This window comes from Notamacropus eugenii, chromosome 2, assembly GCF_028372415.1.
Source record: "Notamacropus eugenii isolate mMacEug1 chromosome 2, mMacEug1.pri_v2, whole genome shotgun sequence".
Classification (NCBI taxonomy): Eukaryota; Metazoa; Chordata; class Mammalia; order Diprotodontia; family Macropodidae; genus Notamacropus; species Notamacropus eugenii.
Window position 1 is genome coordinate 523,345,376 of NC_092873.1, and position 18,577 is coordinate 523,363,952.

Here is an 18,577-nt window from a genome sequence, read left to right on the forward strand (position 1 = left end):
TTCTGGGTTCCTCTTTGGCCATGTGAGATCTGAGGGATGGCCTTCCTATTCCCGTGTCCAGGTACTGGGAGAGCCGAAAAGATGTTGAGTAGGAAGGCACTTTGACTGTGCTGCTTTAGGTTTTTCATTATCCACTTATGTAATTGAGGTTAATCAGATCGCTAGTCAGGAGTTATCATTAATAGAGTCATTGTGCTTCTTTTATGGAACCTGCTGTAATGTATGGCTTTTCTTTAGTCTTTTCTTGCGTCTGCGATGGACGTGTTCTCCCACTTCTCCTTGTGCAAGCAGCAGCCCATCCCTGGCTCTTGGCCTTGTGCTGGGGCCTGCCTCAGGGGCCCAGGCATGGCCCTCAGGCTCACTCTCTTTCCTGCCCAACTAGTCATGTCCTCTTCAGACTGTCCATTTCCTGGAAGTTATCTTTTATCCCATGCCTGTGTGCCAGGCCTCACTCGTGTCTCCCAGGCACCTCCTGGGCTTTGTTCCCTAATCGTGTTTTCCCAAACAATCACTTGCCATTTTTGTTTTTGGAAGAGGGACTTTGTGAGAGTGGCCAGAGAGACCTGGCTACAGAGTTGGAAAGACAAGAGTTCGAGCCCTGCCTCTGACTGTCCTGGCTGCGTGATGGTGGGCAAGTCCCTCCAGATGCTGTATAAGTTTAAACTGGAGGGAAAGGGCAGGTGCCCCTCTGCAGTCCTTGGGAAGCCCCAGGACCGTGCCTCTCCCTGTCTGTCCCTCATTGCTGTTTAAGCATCGTTGTTTTTGTAACACATTTACTTTTAAGTGATTTTCATTTTTCTTGTGAATTGATTGGAAAGATGCTTTAATCATCAGCCATTTCATTACGAAATTCCTGCCCATCTTCAGGATTTAGGAAGCTCTGTGATTTCCAGCATTCTCAAGGATGTCATGTGGAAGTCTGACTTGAAAGTGTTTTTTCCCTATGATATTTTGGCTAGTTTGGAATCTTTCCTGCCTAAATAGTGAGGTATATTTTGGACTGACTTATTTAATTATTATCTACTCTAGCATTTTTTTTTTTACTATTAAAGTTTGAGATATAATTCATGGGTTAGTCATGAATTTAGTTAGTCATGAGCTACATAAGCACATAATGTAGTTATCCTAAAAAAAGTGAACATCTTTTTTAGGATAACTATGTTATTTGCTTTTGTAGCTCTAATATTTACTTACCACAGCATGTATTAGTGAACTGAGTTTTGAAACTTTTAAATTATGAGATAGTTGAAAGTATAATTTGAAAATTGTGGTCTACTCAATACAAGGTACAGTTACTGGTTTTAATAGGCTTAGTCTCTGTTTAGTCTTGTTAAAGTTTGATTGTTTAAAAAAAATGAACACCTCCTTTTGAAACTGCTCTAGCCTGGACCTGGCCAGATGCACTGGACATTGAAAACTCAGATTCTGAGTCATGGACTTCTCACACTGTAAAAAAACTCACAGCATCATTTGAAGCATCGCTTGCGGGAGAAAGAGCACCCAAAGGCCCATCATCTGATCTTAAAGAAATATGCAGGAGGAGCTCTGATGAGGAAGGCAGAAATGAGATCTGCCACAGGAGAATCATCTCATGGTTCGGTGACTTTCCACTGGCCTGTTTTGGCCTGCATCAGCTGATTGAATATGGGAAAAAATCTGGGAAAACAGCTGGAGATTGGTACGGCCCAGCTGTGGTTGCCCACATTTTAAGGTAAAGTTCTCTTAAAATTCTCATCATGTGCTATAGCTTGTCAGATAGATGTCTGAGGGGACAAGGAGAGAGGGGAAGGGAGAAGGAAGGAGACAGAGAGAGACATGGGGGGTGCAGAGAGAGGATGTTGAGTTTTCCTCTAGATCAGGGGTGGGGAACCTGCAGTCTCAAGGTCACATGTGGCTCCCTAAGTCCCCAAGTGCAGCCCTTTGACTGAATCCAAACTTCATAGAACAAATCTCCTTAATAAGAGGATTTTTTCTGTAAAACTTGGACTCAGCCAAAAGGCTGCACCCAGGCGCACAGAAGGCCACATGTGACCTCGAGGCTGCAGGTTCCCCACCCCTGCTTTAGATGTAGTAGAGCTTTTAATTTTTAACAGTTATAAGACGTTACTATCAAGAATTCTTTTTATTTGCGAAGCAGAGAAAGCTCAGCTGAGTTGCAGCCTGCTCTTGCCCTGCTCAGTTTATTTACTGAGACAGGCCACTTTCCCCCTTGTTGGTTGCAAATGGCCAAGGTCTCTTTAAAGCTCAGGCTTTCAGTCGATAGAGCACCTTATTGAAATGTTCTAAAAACTAACAACTCTTTCAACCTTGGAACATGCATAACATTATAGATTTTTTTTTAATACTGTAACCTGGGGGCTGTAATGTACTGATAGTGTAATGAAATGTCAGAGCTAAAATTGATGTTTTCAGCATTTCTTTGCACACATCAAATTCTTGTGAACTGTAAATGTATGGGACTATTAATATTATAATTATATCATAGTAAAAGTAAAGGGTCTGTGACATTCAATGTGGGCGGAAAAAAGTCGAAAGTCAAATTTCACTATACTTTGCCTTTTTATGTGCCATTTATTTGGGTACTACTTGATTTTTTGTTTTTTATGGTCTTAGGTGTTCTGTGCATGTCCCAGTATTGTCATAAACTGAATCATTAATATGTCATCCAAGTATAAGAGGTCAAGGTGTAGATGTAAATTATTCCAGTTAGACACATTGATCAATTTAAAATTTTTCTTAAGTCTTGACTCATGACTTCCTACACTTAGACATTTTACAAACCAAACCATTAAAATGGGAGGATTAGTTCCTGTTGTCTAGTTTTTGTTTCATCAGCATAATAATCAAGTGATATTTATTATCCCCAAGGTGGCACAGGATTTATGAAAAGCATGGTAATTCATAAGGCTCATTTCTCCCTTCCATTGGGATAGAATAGAATGCAGCACAGATCTCTTAGAACCTCATTTAATCAGTAGAAAATAAAGATGACTTGGGAAACATCCCTAGAAATACTTTTGGGGAGTTGACCCAGTCTCTCTTTGTGGTCATTTCCCATATTAATCTCATCACAACTTGTATACCTTCAGTTGGAAACTCGCCTCTTCAGGTCATAAGGGCTCCTGAATAAATTTTACAAATACTGTTGCTGTTAAAAGAGCTTTGGGAAAAGACTGCAGAGATAATATGGAATAGGCACTCCCCATGGACACATATTTCCCTTCCTGCTTCTATTTCTCAGAGATCTCTGATGCCATTGGAATGGGTGCTCCCTGAGTGGGGTTGGAGAGAGGTTGCCCTGTAGCCACCCTAATAAGAAGACTGTCGGCACTTAGCCAAGCTAGACCTCGGACAGTGCCCACAGCCTGGCCACAACATATCTGTACCGTTCCTGGTCCCCAGGCTGAAGCCTTTGTAGCTTGGGACCAATTGGTAGACTTGGCTCTCTGGTGGCTGGGCATTGATAAACCTGAACCATCTCCTCATCTTGAGGCAGACTGTTGTTGGATTAATAGGTTTGTTCTCCTTCCTTCTCCCTCCTCCCTCCTCTTCTCTCCCTCTTCTTTCCCTTCCCCTCTCTTTCCTCCCCCTTTTCTCCTCCCTTCCTTCTCCTTCCTCCCTCCCTCCCTTCTGCTTCTCTTTCCTCATTTTCTTCTGCCTCCTCTTCCCTTCTGCTTCTTTCCTCCCTCCCCCCTGTTCCCCCTCTGTTTTTAGAAATCTATATTCCTGATATAGTAATTTAAGACTTTGGGATAGTCCACAGATCTTTTGAGTCTCTCATTCATTGTTCTGAACCTATGCTTCTGATATAATTTTTGCCATCCTTGCTTATTTTTTAACCATGTTTGTATTGAAGTCACCAAGTATCAAAGTTTTTGTCAATTTAATTGGAGGGTCTTTTGAAGTTTTTTGTAGAGTTTTCCTACCAATTATTCTTAAACATTTCATAGTTGTGTGACCTTGGGCAAGTCAGTTAACCACTATCTGCCTCAGTTTCCTCATTTGTAAAATGAAGATAATGATAATACTTCCTAAGGTTGTGGAGAGGATTAAATGAGATCATATTTTTAAGGCTATCTTTATGTTCTCTAGATTGAATTGTTCTGTAGACTGACAGCCAAGTTGAAGTTAGAGATGGTACAACAACTGAGATTCTTAGCACCCTCTGACCTCTTCTGTACCTTTATGCAACCTTCAGTGTTGGCAAAGAGAGCCGTAGCAACTCATTTTTATTGGTCTTCGGTTCATGGGCCGTTATAGCCAACAAGTTCAGCACCAAGGCCAGTGTCCTGGCTCTGACCCTTGGAAAGCAGACCTGATTTATTGTCAGGGGGCCACACACAAAAACTTTTTTTTTTTTAAAGCATGGTAGATCCCGCCAGAGTCTGTGTTCTGTTGGCAGAGCCTTTGAGAGCCTATGCTTATCTCTGTGCCGCAGGCTTTTGGAGCAGGACTTGGTCTTGTTAGCATATGAAATGAGATCAGCTGTGCTGTTCTTTGGATAGCTTAATGTAGTATTTGAACTCCTTTGAAAGGAGTTCTGGTATTGTTTACCCTGCACAGAGGAGGAACTTAAAAATGCTTTTGGTGAATTTGAATTCATTGGAATGATAACTTAAAATGACCAGAAGGTGTCTGCAAAGTGCTTTATATGGTACTGGATCCTCCTAACAACACTGGGATGTGAATTCTGTTATTACCTTTACTTTGCTGATGAAGACCATGGCCAAGAGAGGTTATGGGAAGTGCTTGGTCTCATATCAGTCCAGCACTCTGCTAGAAATAAAAACTGCTTTGGTTGTGGTTTAGTGGTCTTTGGTTACTGCATGAAAATTCTGTTTAATATTTTAAAGGAGAATCATATGTTTGCTCTTTTTTATAGAAAAGCAGTTGAAGAGGCAAGACATCCCGATTTACAAGGAATAACAATTTATGTTGCTCAGGATTGTACAGGTGGGTAGGACAATTAATTCTGGCCTTTATTAAATTTACTTATTCAGTTTTTCATGTGTTTTAAAGCTTGAGATCTCAATAGCACTTCTAGGCTCTTTGAGGGAAGGGGTGCTGTGTCTTAGTTCCTCACACATAGTATACATTCAGGAAATTTTTATTGATTTAAAAAGTCAATATTGTAACATTAATTTCCCTCATAAGAGCTTAACAGTAAAATATTACTTATTATATATCTAGAAAAACATTTGCTAGGTAGCTTTTCACTAAGATAATGATTTTTAGGGAAGAACAGATATTCTGACATCATCTTTCAAGGAACTTTGTTTTGTGGTTTGGCAGTAAAATCTTGCTGTCTGTGACTCTTATCTGTGCTTCTTTCTTGTTGTCTGTGTTATATTTTATTTAATTGTTAATCAAGAAAAATATTTTGAAACTTTGTTGGGATTGAAGTAGAGACCTTGATTTCCTGAGAAAATAAAAAACATGTCCAAATGTAGATACCCCATATAGATTAGGTTTTTTCCAGAATAATACTAATGCCTTCTGTACATTTGAATATTCTAAAAGCTGAATATTATTTGTCATGTATCATATTTGAGTGCTTGTGATGTGCTTCTTGGTGTTTAAAGTAGAGCAGATATGGCCCTGAGGCTGCTCAGTAGAACGTTGGAGCCGTCCTAAAGCAAACTGCATCTGATGTGTTCACCCCCTGTACAGCAGTGTCCTCAGCATGTGGTCATCACCCTCTGCTTTAAACCTTCCTGTGACTACTGAAGCAATTGGTTGCATTTTTGGACAGGTCATCTTTATAGTGAACTATACAAATCCCACTGATGGTGCCTAGTTTTGCCTTTGCGTACCAAACAGAGGGAATCTGATTGTTCCCCCTTCATGTGATAAATATTCAGAGGTAGAATTGCATCCCCTTGTTGCTTCAGCCAGGCCTTGTATGGCCTCACCATCCTGGGCATTCTCCTGTGGACGTGTTCCAGCTTGTGATACAAGATGGAGGTTGTGTCCTCACCAGAGCGATCTACCAGGCCCTGTTGTCTCCCTCATTCTGGATTCTAGATATGTGTGAGTGCAGCCCAAGATGGAATGGGGGCTACTCAGTCTGCCCTGTTGCACTGGTCACTGAATACTCTTAGGATTTCCTCCCTTGGCTCTTATTAGAGTCTCCTTAGAGTCAGGAAGGTCACTCACTCTTCATCGTTCAGCAGACCGCCTTCATCTGATTTGTCCTGTGCTAGGTTGGCCTTGGTTCCCCCAAAGGTCTGTCATGATATTGATATTCAGCATTCTCACAAGACCACACCACATTTTCTGTGCTCGTTCTTGGTCACCCTAACTTTCTGGCTGTTCTGTGTGTCTTCTTAAAATCTGAGCTTGTCCCACATTATCTCTGCAGGCCATTCTGTCTCTTTAGACACCTCCCTCTTCTCATCTTCAGTGATTGTCTGAGTACGGCTTTGTTCTTGGACATTTTTCATTGCCTGTTATCCAGCTTCCCTTTTAGAGACTCAGGCTGCGAGAATTCTTAGGTTCTCTTAGGTCTATCATGTACCTTGGGTTACTGAGGGAAGGTCAGCAAATGTGTTGTGTTTGGTTTGGTCTTCTACAAAGACTAATTTGTTGTTATTTAAAATTTTTAATTCATTTTGAACTTAAGTACAAAAAGACAAAAACATTTCCATGCATACACCACAACACAAAGAGAATATTCAATATGAAACCACGGATGGCTTACTTTTTTTTTAACTACGTAGTAAACATTACCCATCATTTATCAAAGCTACTCTGCTTTTATCTGCCTCTTTCTGAGTTTTCGTTTCTTCTCTGCTCTGTACTTTTCATTTGTTTCCTCCCTCCCTTCCCAGCCTGCACTAGAGAAGGCTGCAATTAGACACACATATACACACACACGCACACACACATGCACACACATGCGCACACACATACACACACATATTTTATATATATATTTATATGTAAAACCTTACTATGCATATTTATATTTTCTTTTTCTTTCTCTGGAGGTTGATAGTATCTTCTTTCATAGTTGATTGGAGTATTTATAATACTGGAAATAACAGTCATTCCCAGTTGTTCTTTGAGTAGTGTTGCTGTGCTTGTATGCAGTGTTCCCTTGGCTCTGCTCATTTCACTCTTCATTATTTCCTAAAAGCCTTTCCATGTTTTTCCAGAATCACTCTGCTCATCTAGTATTCCATCACAGCGTATACCACAGCTTAGTCAGCCATTTCCCAATCAATGGGCATCCCCTCAATTTCCTCTTCTTCACCACCATAAAAAGAACTGCTATGAATACTTTAGAACTTACAAGTACTTTTCCTTTTGCCCTGATCATCTTGGGAAGCAATAGTGGCCAAAGGGTATACACAGTTTTATTACTTTGATGGACATAATTCCAGATTGCTCTCCAAAATGTTTGGATCAGTTCACAGTTCTACCACCAGGATGTTGATGTCCCAATTTTCCCACATCCCCTCTAACATTTGTCATTTTCCCTTTTTATCATTTTAGCCAATCTAATAGGTATGCAATGATATCTCCAAGTTGTTTTAATTTACATTTCTTTAATAATGATTTATGCATTTTTTCATATGACTATAATATAGTTTTAATTTCTTTATCAAAACACTTCTTGTTCATTTCCTTTGACCATTTATCATTTGGGGAATGACTCATATTCTTATAAATTTGAAAAAGTTCTCCATATATTTGAAATATGAGACCTTTATATGAGAAACTGTCTCTCAAATTCCCCCCCCCCCCGCCAATTTTCTGCTTTCCTTCTAATCTTGACTACATTGGTTTTATTTGTACAAACACTTTTAAATTTAATATAATAAAAATTATCCATTTTATATCTCAGTGCTCTTCATCTCTAGTTTATTCACAAATTCCTCTCCTATCTGTCAGTCTAATAGATAATATGTTCCATGTTCTAATTTTCTTAATTTTCTCCCTTTATATCTAGCTCATATATCCATTTTGATCTTATCTTGGTAAATGGTGATATTGGTCTATACCCAATTTTTGCCAGACTACTTTCCAGTTTTCTCAATAATTTTTACCAAATAATGAATTTTTATCCCAGAAGCTTAAATCTTTACATTTGTTGAACAAAAGGTTACTATAATAATTTTCTACTATGTATTGTATGCAAACTCCACTGACCTGCCTTTCTTTTTCTTAACTAGTACCAGAGAGTTTTGATAACTCCTGCCATTCATTATAGTTTAAGATCTGCCAATGCTAAACCTCCTTCTTTTATATTTTTTCATCAATTCCTTTGATAGTCTTAGCTTTTTGTTTTTCCAGATAAATTTTGCTATTATTTTTTCCAACTCAATAAAATAATTTTTGGCAATTTAATTGGAATGGCATTAAATAAGTAGATTAGGTATAATTATAATTTATTATCATATTGACTTTTTATTATATTGGCTCTGCCTACCCATGAACAATTAATATTTATCCAGTTATTTAAATCAGATTTTATTTGAATAGAAAATATTTTATAATTTTGTTCATGTAGTTCCTGGGTTTGCCTTGGCAGTTATATGCCCAGGTATTTTATATTCTCTACAGTTTTTAAAAATGGGGTATCTCTTACTATCTCTTCTTGCAAGGTTTTGCTTTCAATATATAGAAATGCTGATGATTTAGGTGGGTTTATTTTATATCCTGCTACTTTACTAAAATTATTATTTCCACTGACTTTTTGGTTGAATCTCAAGGATTTTCCGAGTATATCATCTTCTCTTCTCTAAAAAGAGGTGGTTTTATTACCTCCTTGCCCACTCTGACTCCTTCCATTTCTTACTGTTCTCTTATTGCTATGGCTAGCATTTCTGATACAAGATTGAATCATGCTGGTGACAGCGGGCATCCCTCACTCCCGACCCTGCTGGGAAGGCTCCTACCTTATCTTCATTACGGATAATGCTTGCGGGATGCTTTTAGGTAGATAAGGAAGAATCCAATTATACCTGTGCTTTCAAGTGTTTTTAATAGGAATGAGTGTTGTATTTTGTCAGAAGCTTTCTCTGCATATATTGATAAATGATTTTTATTACTTTCGTTATTGATATAATCAGTTATGTTAATAGTTTTCCTTATGTTAAACCATCTCTGCGTTCCTGGTACAAATCCCACTTGGCCACAATGTATAATCTTTGTGATACATTGTTGCAGTCTTCTAGCTAATGTGTTACCTAGGATTGTTGCATCTGTATTCATTCATGAAGTTGGCCTGTAATTTTCTTTCTCTGTTTTTGCTTTTCCTGGTTTAGGTATCAGCACCGTATTTGTTTCATAAAAGGAGTTTAGTAGGACTCCTTCTTTGCTTTAGTAATCTATTTAATATCAGGATTAATTGATCTTCAAATGTTTGGTAGAATTCACTGGTATTATCTGGTTCTGATGCTTTTTTCTTAGGAAGCTCATTTATGGCCTATTCAATTTCTTTTTCTAAAATAGGTTTATTTAGATATTCTATTCTTTTGTTAATCTGGGAAGTTTGTATTTTTGTAAATATTCTTCCATTTCACTTAAATTGTCAAATTTATTGGCATATAATTGGGCAAAATAACTCCTTAGAATTGTTTTGATTTATCTTCATAAGTGGTATATTCACCCTTTTCGTTTTGGATACTAGTGATTTGATTTTCTTCTCTTTTTAAAATCATATTAATCAATGATTTACCTATTTCATTTTTTCCTAAAACCAATTTCTACTTTTATTTATTAATTCGATGGTTTTCTTACATTCGGTTTTATTAATCTCACCTTTTATTTTTAGGATTTCCAATCTGATGATTAATTGGAGATTTTAAATTTGTTCTTTTTCTAGATTTTTAACTGCATACCCAATTTATTGGTCTACGCTTTCTCTGTTTTATTGATATCAGCATTTAGAGATATAAATTTTCCTCTGATTACTGCTTTTGCTGCATGCCATAGGTTTTGGTATGTTGTCTCAATATTGTCATTCTCTATAATGAAATTATTGATTATTTCTATAATTTGTTCTTTAACCTACTCATTCTTTAAGATTAGGTTGTTTAGTCTCCAATTAATTTTTAATGCATTTCCATGGTCCTTATTAAATAGAATTTTTATTGCATTGTGATCTGAAAAGGGTGCATTTAATATTTCTGCTTTTCTGCATTTAACTATCGTTTTTTTATGCCCCAGTATGTGCTCATATATAAAAGGTATATTCCTTTCTATTCCCATTTGGTTCTTTCCAGATGCCTGTCATATCTAGTTTATCTAAGATTTTATTCATCTCCTTGACTTCTTTATTTTCTGGTTATATTTAACTAGTTGTGAGAGGGGAAGGTTGAAGTCCCCCACTATTATAATTTTGCTTTCTATTTCCACTTGTAATTCATTTAGCGTTTCCTCTAAAAAATTGGATACTATATAGTATTTGGTGCATACAGGTTTGGTATTGATATTACTTCATTATTTGTGGTACTTTTTTATCATGTTATAGTTTCCCTGCTTACCTCTTTTAATTAAATCTATTTTAGATTTAACTTTTTCTGAGATCATGATAACTACCCTTGTTTTTTTTGCACTGGCTGAAGAATAATAAATTCTACTTTAGCCCTTTATTTAACTCTGTGTATCTTTTATTTTTAAATGTGTTTCTTTTAAACAGCATATTGTTAGATTTTGGTTTTTAATCCATTGTGCTATTCGTTTCTGTTTTATGGGTGAGTTCATCCCATTCGCTTTCAGAGTTATAATTGCAAGTTATGTATTTCTCTCCCTCCTATTTTTCCTTATTGTTTGTCCTTCTCTCCCTCTCTTTTTACCCTGTCCGTCCTCAAAGCTCTGATTTACTTGTAACCACAGCTTCTTCCCAGTCCACACCCCTTCTAACAATCCCTCCCTTATCCTCTTCCCTTACCCTCCTATTTCTTGATCTGCACACCCTTTTAAGAGTCTCTCTGGCATCCTATCCCCTTGCCCTCCTATTTCTTTGTAAGTTAAGACTTTTTCATTTTATACCCTTTTAGATATATTGTTATTCCCTGTTTAATTAATTAATTGATTTATTTAATTGTTCTGATGAGAATGAGTTTCTAGCACTGCCAGCCCTCCAGCTCCTCCTGCCTCCGCTGTAGCAGTTCTTCCATTCAAGCCTTTTTTGTAAGAGATAATTGCTCAGTTTTACATTTCCCTATCCAATTTTAGTTTTTAGGATCATCTCATCATACTCACCTCAATCCCAAGCCTTTTGTCTGCGTATGCTGTTTCAAATTACCCAAGTAATGACATAATTCTTAAGAAGTAAACAGTTTGACCTTATTAAATGCCTTATAATTGGTCTTTAAAGTTTATGTTCTTATATTTCTCAGGCATGTACACTACTCCAGCTTGTTAATATAATCTTTTAATGAGTGGGTCAGACTTCACTACTCTTCTGCTCAAAACCCTTTCATTGACTTTCTGTTGACCACTAAGTAAAGTATAGACACAGCCTCCCACAACTTGACCATTTCCTACCTTTCTGGCCCCACTGCAGAATGTTCCCTTTCATTCCAGCTCAAATGGAATACTTGCTGTTTTTCTGATCTCAGCCCCTCTGCTGTGTATGTGGCCCTCCACGCATGGAATGGATGTCCCTCCCATCTTTCTTTCATTCCCATCTTTGCTGCTGACCTTCTCCTTCACCATCTGTTAGATCCTGGCTACTTCACAATCATCTTTCCCACATTCATAGAGGAGCAATCCACACCATATCTCAGACTACTTTAGCCAGGCTCTCCAAGGGACTTCTTTTCTAATTTTACTTATTTATGTGTTTCATCCTCGTATTAGACTGCAAATTACTGGATGGTCATAGACTGTCATTTTTCATTTTTGTAACCCCAGTTCCTGACATAATAAGTTAATAGAGGCAGATAGTGGCTCAGTACACCGAGCATTGGGCCTGGAGTTAGGAACACCTGAGTTCAAATCCTTCCTTAGATTCTTACTAATGGTGTCATTCTAGGCAAGTTACTTAATCTTTTTCTGGCTCAGTTTCCTCATCTGTATAACAACATCTACCTTGAAGGATTGTTGTGAGAACTGGATGAGACACTGTTTGTAACGTGCTTATTGGCATGGTGCATGGTGCCTAGTGCATAGTAGATGCATAATCAATACTTGTTTCTTCCCTCCTTAATAGATGTTTGCTGAATTTGAATTTGTGTGAGTTCTTTTCCTTTATTTGAAGTAACTTTTAAAGATTTTGCTGTCGAAGCCTGCTTGTGCTAAGGCAATGGAGAATATTGGTAAAGTTGGAAGAAAACCAGTGACGTTTTCTAGGCCACTCTTTGTTGGGCATGCCTCTAGAACTGTTAGTTTGTCTCATTAGTTGGAATGCTGATTTATATAGATAATAGAAACCTCTTAGAAATGGAGATTCATTTGACAGGAATGAATTGGGAGAATGGAGCAGAAGTGAGGAGGCTCTCAGAAAGCCAGAATAAATAGTTTTGAATTTGATGGCATAAGAAACCATCATAGTTTCATGGATTTAGACCTGGAAGGGGCTTTGGGGCTCAGCCACTCTGGCCCCTTCATTGAACTGATGAGGAAGCCAAGACACAGAGTGGCAAGTCAGAGAAGGGACACGACTCCAAATCTGGTGTTCTTTCCATTATACTGTGTTATCTTCAGTGAGCCCCTCTGAGAAAGTGAGGTGAGGTAGAAGCCAAAGATAGGAAATCCCATACTACGTGTCTTAGCCTCAGGATGAGGGCATGGAACCGGAAAGGCCTTGGAGTAGGTTTCCTTAGTCCAGATCTGAGATCCTGATGGAGGTATTTGGTAATCAGAAGTTAGACTCTGGAAGAGCCCAAGTGTTTAGTCGAGGAAAACTGACTGTGGTGTTGTATACCAAGGAGTCTTTAGGGGACACTTGAGCATCTTACCATATTTAGCTTAAAAGGAGGTTGAGACATTGTTGTCTCTGTCTCAGAGGATAGAGGGAGGCATTTAACTGGGCAATGAAAAGAAGTCCAGAGAAAAGTGATCTTGGAGTCATTTGTGTGGAAATCTAACGAGTACTAATTGTATTTTTTCTAGTTTACAAGGCTGATGTCATTGACAAACAGTGCATTTGTACGGGCTCTGAGAATACAGAAGACAAAGCTGTCATTATCTTAGTTCCTGTTCGACTTGGAGGAGAGAGAACCAACACGGATTACTTAGAGTTTGTGAAGGTAGGAGAGAAGAGTTGTAGCATTTTAAAAAACAGCCATACTGGCCAATGGGAGAGAATACAAACTTGCCAGTCTTCTTTCTAGTAAATGTGTAGTGATGATTTTATAGATCTAAGCTGTCAAGTTTGACTTGAGAGATTTTACATTTCAGTATACTGAGGAGCACATAGTGTTCTGTGGTAAAGTGGAAATACCTACTTTATTTTCTTCAGAGCTACCTGAGGAGAAGCAATAGTTACAAACCAATTTCAGTTACTGTTCAGATCACCTGCCTTTGGGACTTAAAGGTGTAGATAACGCCTTTGTGTATAATTTAAATCTAAATTAAACCACCTTAATATGATCAGATATTGAAACATAGACTTTTCTGTCAACATCAGATTATTTTTCTTACTATTGATTTGTTTTCTGATGCTACCATGAGGTCAATAAGAAAGATTAGAATGACTTTTTATAAAGGTAGACATGATGAGGGGAGCTCGCAGCTGGGGCTGATGTGAGGGAGAAATGCTTGTGGGAGGCAAAGAAAGAGAGCTGAAAAAAGCTACATTTAACTTTAATTAGTCAGACTTAATGTTCTGGCTTTTCAGTGTGATTTAAACATTATGATTTAAAGCAGTGGTGTCTAGCTCAAGTAGAAATGGGCTGCCAAGCCACACATAGGGATCCCTGTGGGATGGCTGCATATTGACTTGGAAAACCACAAATGAACAATTACCTATATTCTGTGGTATTTTTATTCACTATGTTAAATATTTCTCAGTGACATTTTAGTCAGGTTCTAGGGCCACTTGGGTGCACTGACATCTGCTTGAACACTGGTCCATCTCCCATTAAAGCCTTACCCTAACACACTTTGGGGCGCAGAAGTGACCCTGGGGTTTGAGCAGCCACTCCTGGAGAGTTCTCCAGCTTGTGACCCCAGCTTTATGTTTGTTGTTTGAGGCCTTGCCTCCCTGAGCCCCAGAAGCCTCCTCAGGTTGGCTGCAGGGTGATGGACTGGGCAGTAGAGGGGCTGTGCCCTGTTATGTGGAGACTCCACACCTGGAGAGCGGCGGCCCTTCCAGGGACCATGTTTAATTCTTTCTCCTTCCACCAAGGGCCTTGGTCCAATTCTCTTCTGTGATTCGTGGAATGTGACTTGTTTTCTTGACTGCCCAGCGTGTTTTCGAGAATAGCGCTCGCTTTGTGCCCTGCAGTCTCTTTTAGCCTGAATGAAGGAATCATGTACAGTGTAACCGTTCTTCCTCCTCTCACTGATGAATCTTTCCCAGAGGTTTGTGAGGTTTTCTTTTTCTAAACCCTCAGATCTTCCTAAGAGCTTGGAAGGTACAGAGAAGAGTGTTTTCTCTTAGTTATTCAGTAAGTATCTTTAGCTGTGCCCAGGCACCCCTTTTCCCGTTATTTCCTTATAACATTGAAGGCCTGATCACTTGCTCTCTGTGGTAAAGGGACTCTCCGTGCACTGGTAGCCACACAGTGGGGGCTCCCCTCCACGGGGGGCGGGGGGAAGGGGCTTTTCTTCCTGTACCGTTGTCTTGATCTTTTAGTGATTCTTCTGTCGAGGATGGACTCAGTGCTCTAGAGGGGCATCTGGGTCTTTTCCCCTCTGTGGTAACAGTGCTGCACCCACTGTGTACGTCCTGGGCTATTGGTGTCTGCTGTGCATGGGGATTCAGGATTGGGTATGCTTTCTGAGAAGTAGGTCTATGGCATATAGAAACTCTTTAGAAAGAGTAGTGTTTCTGATGAAACAGTCACTTTTTTCACCCTAAAGGGAGTACAGTGTCCCCAGTAATCTCATGTGAGGCATCTCAGGGCTGAAACCCATACTTGCTTAAGTGTAGGCTGAACTTGGTCCATGCCCATAAGAGAGTAACTGTGGGGTGTTCTTGGAGAGATCTGGAGGAAGATGGCTTTGTGACTTCTAGGGTATGCCATCAGATAGCTCTTGGTGAAATTCTAAAGGCATCTCAGCTGAATCTTCAGTGGTCCCCTCCCACCAGGAGATGGTTGGAATCTGGGCCAGCTCCTGCCCATGCCCATAAGCAGCTGACGTGGTCTCTGGGTACCTTGGAGTCATTGGGATGGCTTTATTTTGAACTGGATGTTCCATAGATATCTTGAACTCAGCATGTCCAAAACTGGACTTGTTCTCTTTCCTTTCAAAGTCTCCCCTCTTCCTGAATTTGTTATCCCCATCAAAGGGACTATCATTCTTCTCTAGGCTTGAAACCTAGGTGTCATTCTTGACTCCCTCATCCCACTTGTCCAACCTGTTGCTAAGGCCTGTTGATTTTGCCTTCATAACATCTCTTGTGTAGCCCGCTCCTCTCTCTACCTCTGTCCCCATCCTGGTACAGACTCTCCTCACTTCTTGCCTGGACCATCACACTAGCTGCTGGTGGTTCCACCTGCCTCGAGTCTCTGCCCTCTCCAGACTATTCTCTCTTCCTACATGGTCTTCATCAAAGCTTGAGTCTGACTATGGCACCCTCCTCCCCTGCCCTGCCATATACACATACACCCTGTAAGCTCTGTCGGCTCCCTACTGTCACTTCAATAGAGCTGGTAAGTAGCACATTCAGAACTCCAACCCCACACTACATGTCTCATACTGAAGAAATAAGAATACAAGAGCTTGCACAGAATCACAGAATTGTGGAATTTGTGAGTCAGAAGGGACCTTGGGAGTTGTCTTGTTCAATTCAGAGTTTAAGGAAGTTGTCACCATAACGCAGTCAGTTCTGCTCTAACCCTGGTTTTGTTCCAGGGTGATTGATATGTTAGGGTCTGATTTGAGTATCATATGAATTTGGAACTTTGTCTTTGTGCTCACTCATGTCCCCAAGAAACAGCAAGAATACAGAAAACTGTGCCACTTTACAGTAACTCACAAGTGACAGCCTTTCTCATATCCACTTCTACAAGCAAACTTGAGTAAAGTGCTACACTGATTATTTATCTTCTGGTATAGTAGGGGCTGTGGGCAGAGTAAGACTGGTCTGTACCCATGCGCTTTGCCTCACCCACCTCCCACTATGCCTCTGCCATTCCACTCAGTGAGGTGGCCCTCTGGCCTGTAGCCGTGGACTTTGCCAGCCTGGCCCTTGGGAACTGGGGTGCAGCCCATGCCACAGACACTGCTGCTCTTTACTTGAGCATTTCTAGATTTTAGCCATTTAACATGTATAAAACTCTGCTACTGTTTTTTATTAAGTTCCTATTTTTAAAAAAATATATCCCTGACAAAGATTGTGAGCCTGTGGTTTGTGTTTCCTGCTTTTGCCCATACTATGCAGTAACAGAATTGAAGGTACTTGGTGATTGTCCATAGGGCCTCTGCTTGATGACCTCCCCCAGGGTATTCCCCCCAACTCTGAGAGCCTCCTCCACCTCTGGGAAGCTGTAGTCCTTAGGACAACCCTTCTCATGCCCCAACATGGCTATTCTGTTCCCTCCTGAGCTTTCTCTTTTTGGACACCTTCAGATAGCTCAACCTGGCAGCCCATCTCTGGGCACGTTCAACCTGTTTTCGTCCTTCTTAGACTGTGGCATTCATTTCTGAGTCCAGGGCTTCAGATTTGTTCTGACTAGGGCAGAATACAGAGGAACTGTGGCCCTTTTGTTCTTGGAAGCCAGCATTAAGTACCTGCTGTGTGCCAGGTCCTGTACAAAGCACGGAGGATACAAATAAAGAAACAAAAGAACAATCCCTGCTCTCCAGGTGCTCTCAGGCTAATGCGAGTGGTGTTGTATGGGTAAGATGTAGGCAGGAGGAAGTCCTCTGAGATGCCCAGATCTCAGGCTGATGCGAGTGGCGTTGTATGGGTAAGATGTAGGCAGGAGGAAGTCCTCTGAGATGCCCAGATCTCAGGCTAATGTGAGTGGCGTTGTATGGGTAAGATGTAGGCAGGAGGAAGTCCTCTGAGATGCCCAGATCTCAGGCTAATGTGAGTGGCGTTGTACAGGTAAGATGTAGGCAGGAGGAAGTCCTCTGAGATGCCCAGATCTCAGGCTAATGCGAGTGGCGTTGTATGGTTAAGATGTAGGCAGGGGGAAGTCCTCTGAGATGCCCAGAACTTCCTCAGGCAGACTGGCATAGAACCAAGTCTTCCTGGATCTGTTTGTGAGGCAGATTTTATGGAAACCATATAGGACTACACTTACTGGTATTAAATTTCAGCTTCTAAGATCTGGCCCAAGACGCTCGTCTCTGAAGGTGTTTGTGAATCCTGACTCCATCTCTCACTGAGTTGGCTGTCCCTGCCAGTTTTGTATCAGCTCCAGGTTTAGTGAGTGTGCCATCTATATTTTATTCAACTCACTGACAAATATGATAAGTCCTTCAGGTCCAGCACATAGCCTGGAGTGAGCTGCTGGAAAACTCCCGCCATCTTGATAGTGGACCTATTCCTAGTACTCTGTGCATCGAGGTTTTCTACCAGCTCCCAAAGCCATCTAATTCTGTTGCCATACAGTCCAGATCTCAGTATCTCTTCCCCAGAAAAAAGATATTTTATCAAATGCTTGACTAAAATCTGGGTCAACTATACCTATAGGACTTGAATAGTTTAGGAGCTAGAGTGTTGATCTTGAAATTAGGAAGATCTGAGTTCAAATCCTCCTGCAAACAGTGCCCAGGTGTGGGATCCTGGGCATGACACCTAACTTTTCTCACCCTTGGTTTCCTAATCTGTAAAATGGGGATAATAATAGGAATTCCCTCATAGGGTTGTTACGAAGATAGAATGAGATGACACTTGTAAAATGCTTTGAAAACCTTAAGGTGCAGTATCAGCACTGGCTATTGTGGCCTTCTCTACTGCTAGCTTGGTAACCTGATTAAAAAGGAAATAGGGTGGCCTATCATGACCTGATTTGGATGAAAGGCTGTTGATGCTTTGTGATTACCGGTTCCTTTGCTAGAACCAAACACCCCTTTAAATGAATGTTCCTCAGAACCAGGAGTAGTGAGTGGGAGTTAAGCCAGGGAAAACTTGTCAATCATTTGAGGTGTCCCAGAGTTGAATGGCTGCTCTTCGAGGCTGTGGGTTCCCAATCCTCTCAGGGCCTCAGCGGAAGCTGCAGGGCTGCTCACCATGAGGCATGGTATGAGGAAATTCCTCTGAGGATGGATGGGACCCAGCAACTGTGGAGGTCCTGCCTTTATTTTCAGCTTCTGGGATTCATGATCACCAGCCCCTTTTATGCAAAGATAAATAATTTTGTTGCCTGTGGCTGTTTCTCCACAGCCTTTCTGCCATTCTCCTGATGCCTGTACCAGTAACCAAGTACTTTCTGATTGACCTAACCAGAACCTGATTTCTTGATAATCCACAAATGGTTGTGTTGTGTGAAGTTGTGCTGTC

At 40.3% G+C, this 18,577-nt stretch overlaps 1 protein-coding gene across 1 annotated transcript in view; it reads left to right on the forward strand.

The window, feature by feature from the left end:
• The window catches only part of ATG4C (autophagy related 4C cysteine peptidase), an 80,761-nt gene that overhangs the window by 34,029 nt on the left and 28,155 nt on the right, over positions 1–18,577 (forward strand). Inside the window, exons 5-7 of the mRNA XM_072649716.1 lie at positions 1,384–1,711; positions 4,883–4,953; positions 13,069–13,205. Coding sequence (XP_072505817.1) covers positions 1,384–1,711; positions 4,883–4,953; positions 13,069–13,205 — 536 coding nt within the window. The remainder of the gene's footprint in view (positions 1–1,383; positions 1,712–4,882; positions 4,954–13,068; positions 13,206–18,577) is intronic.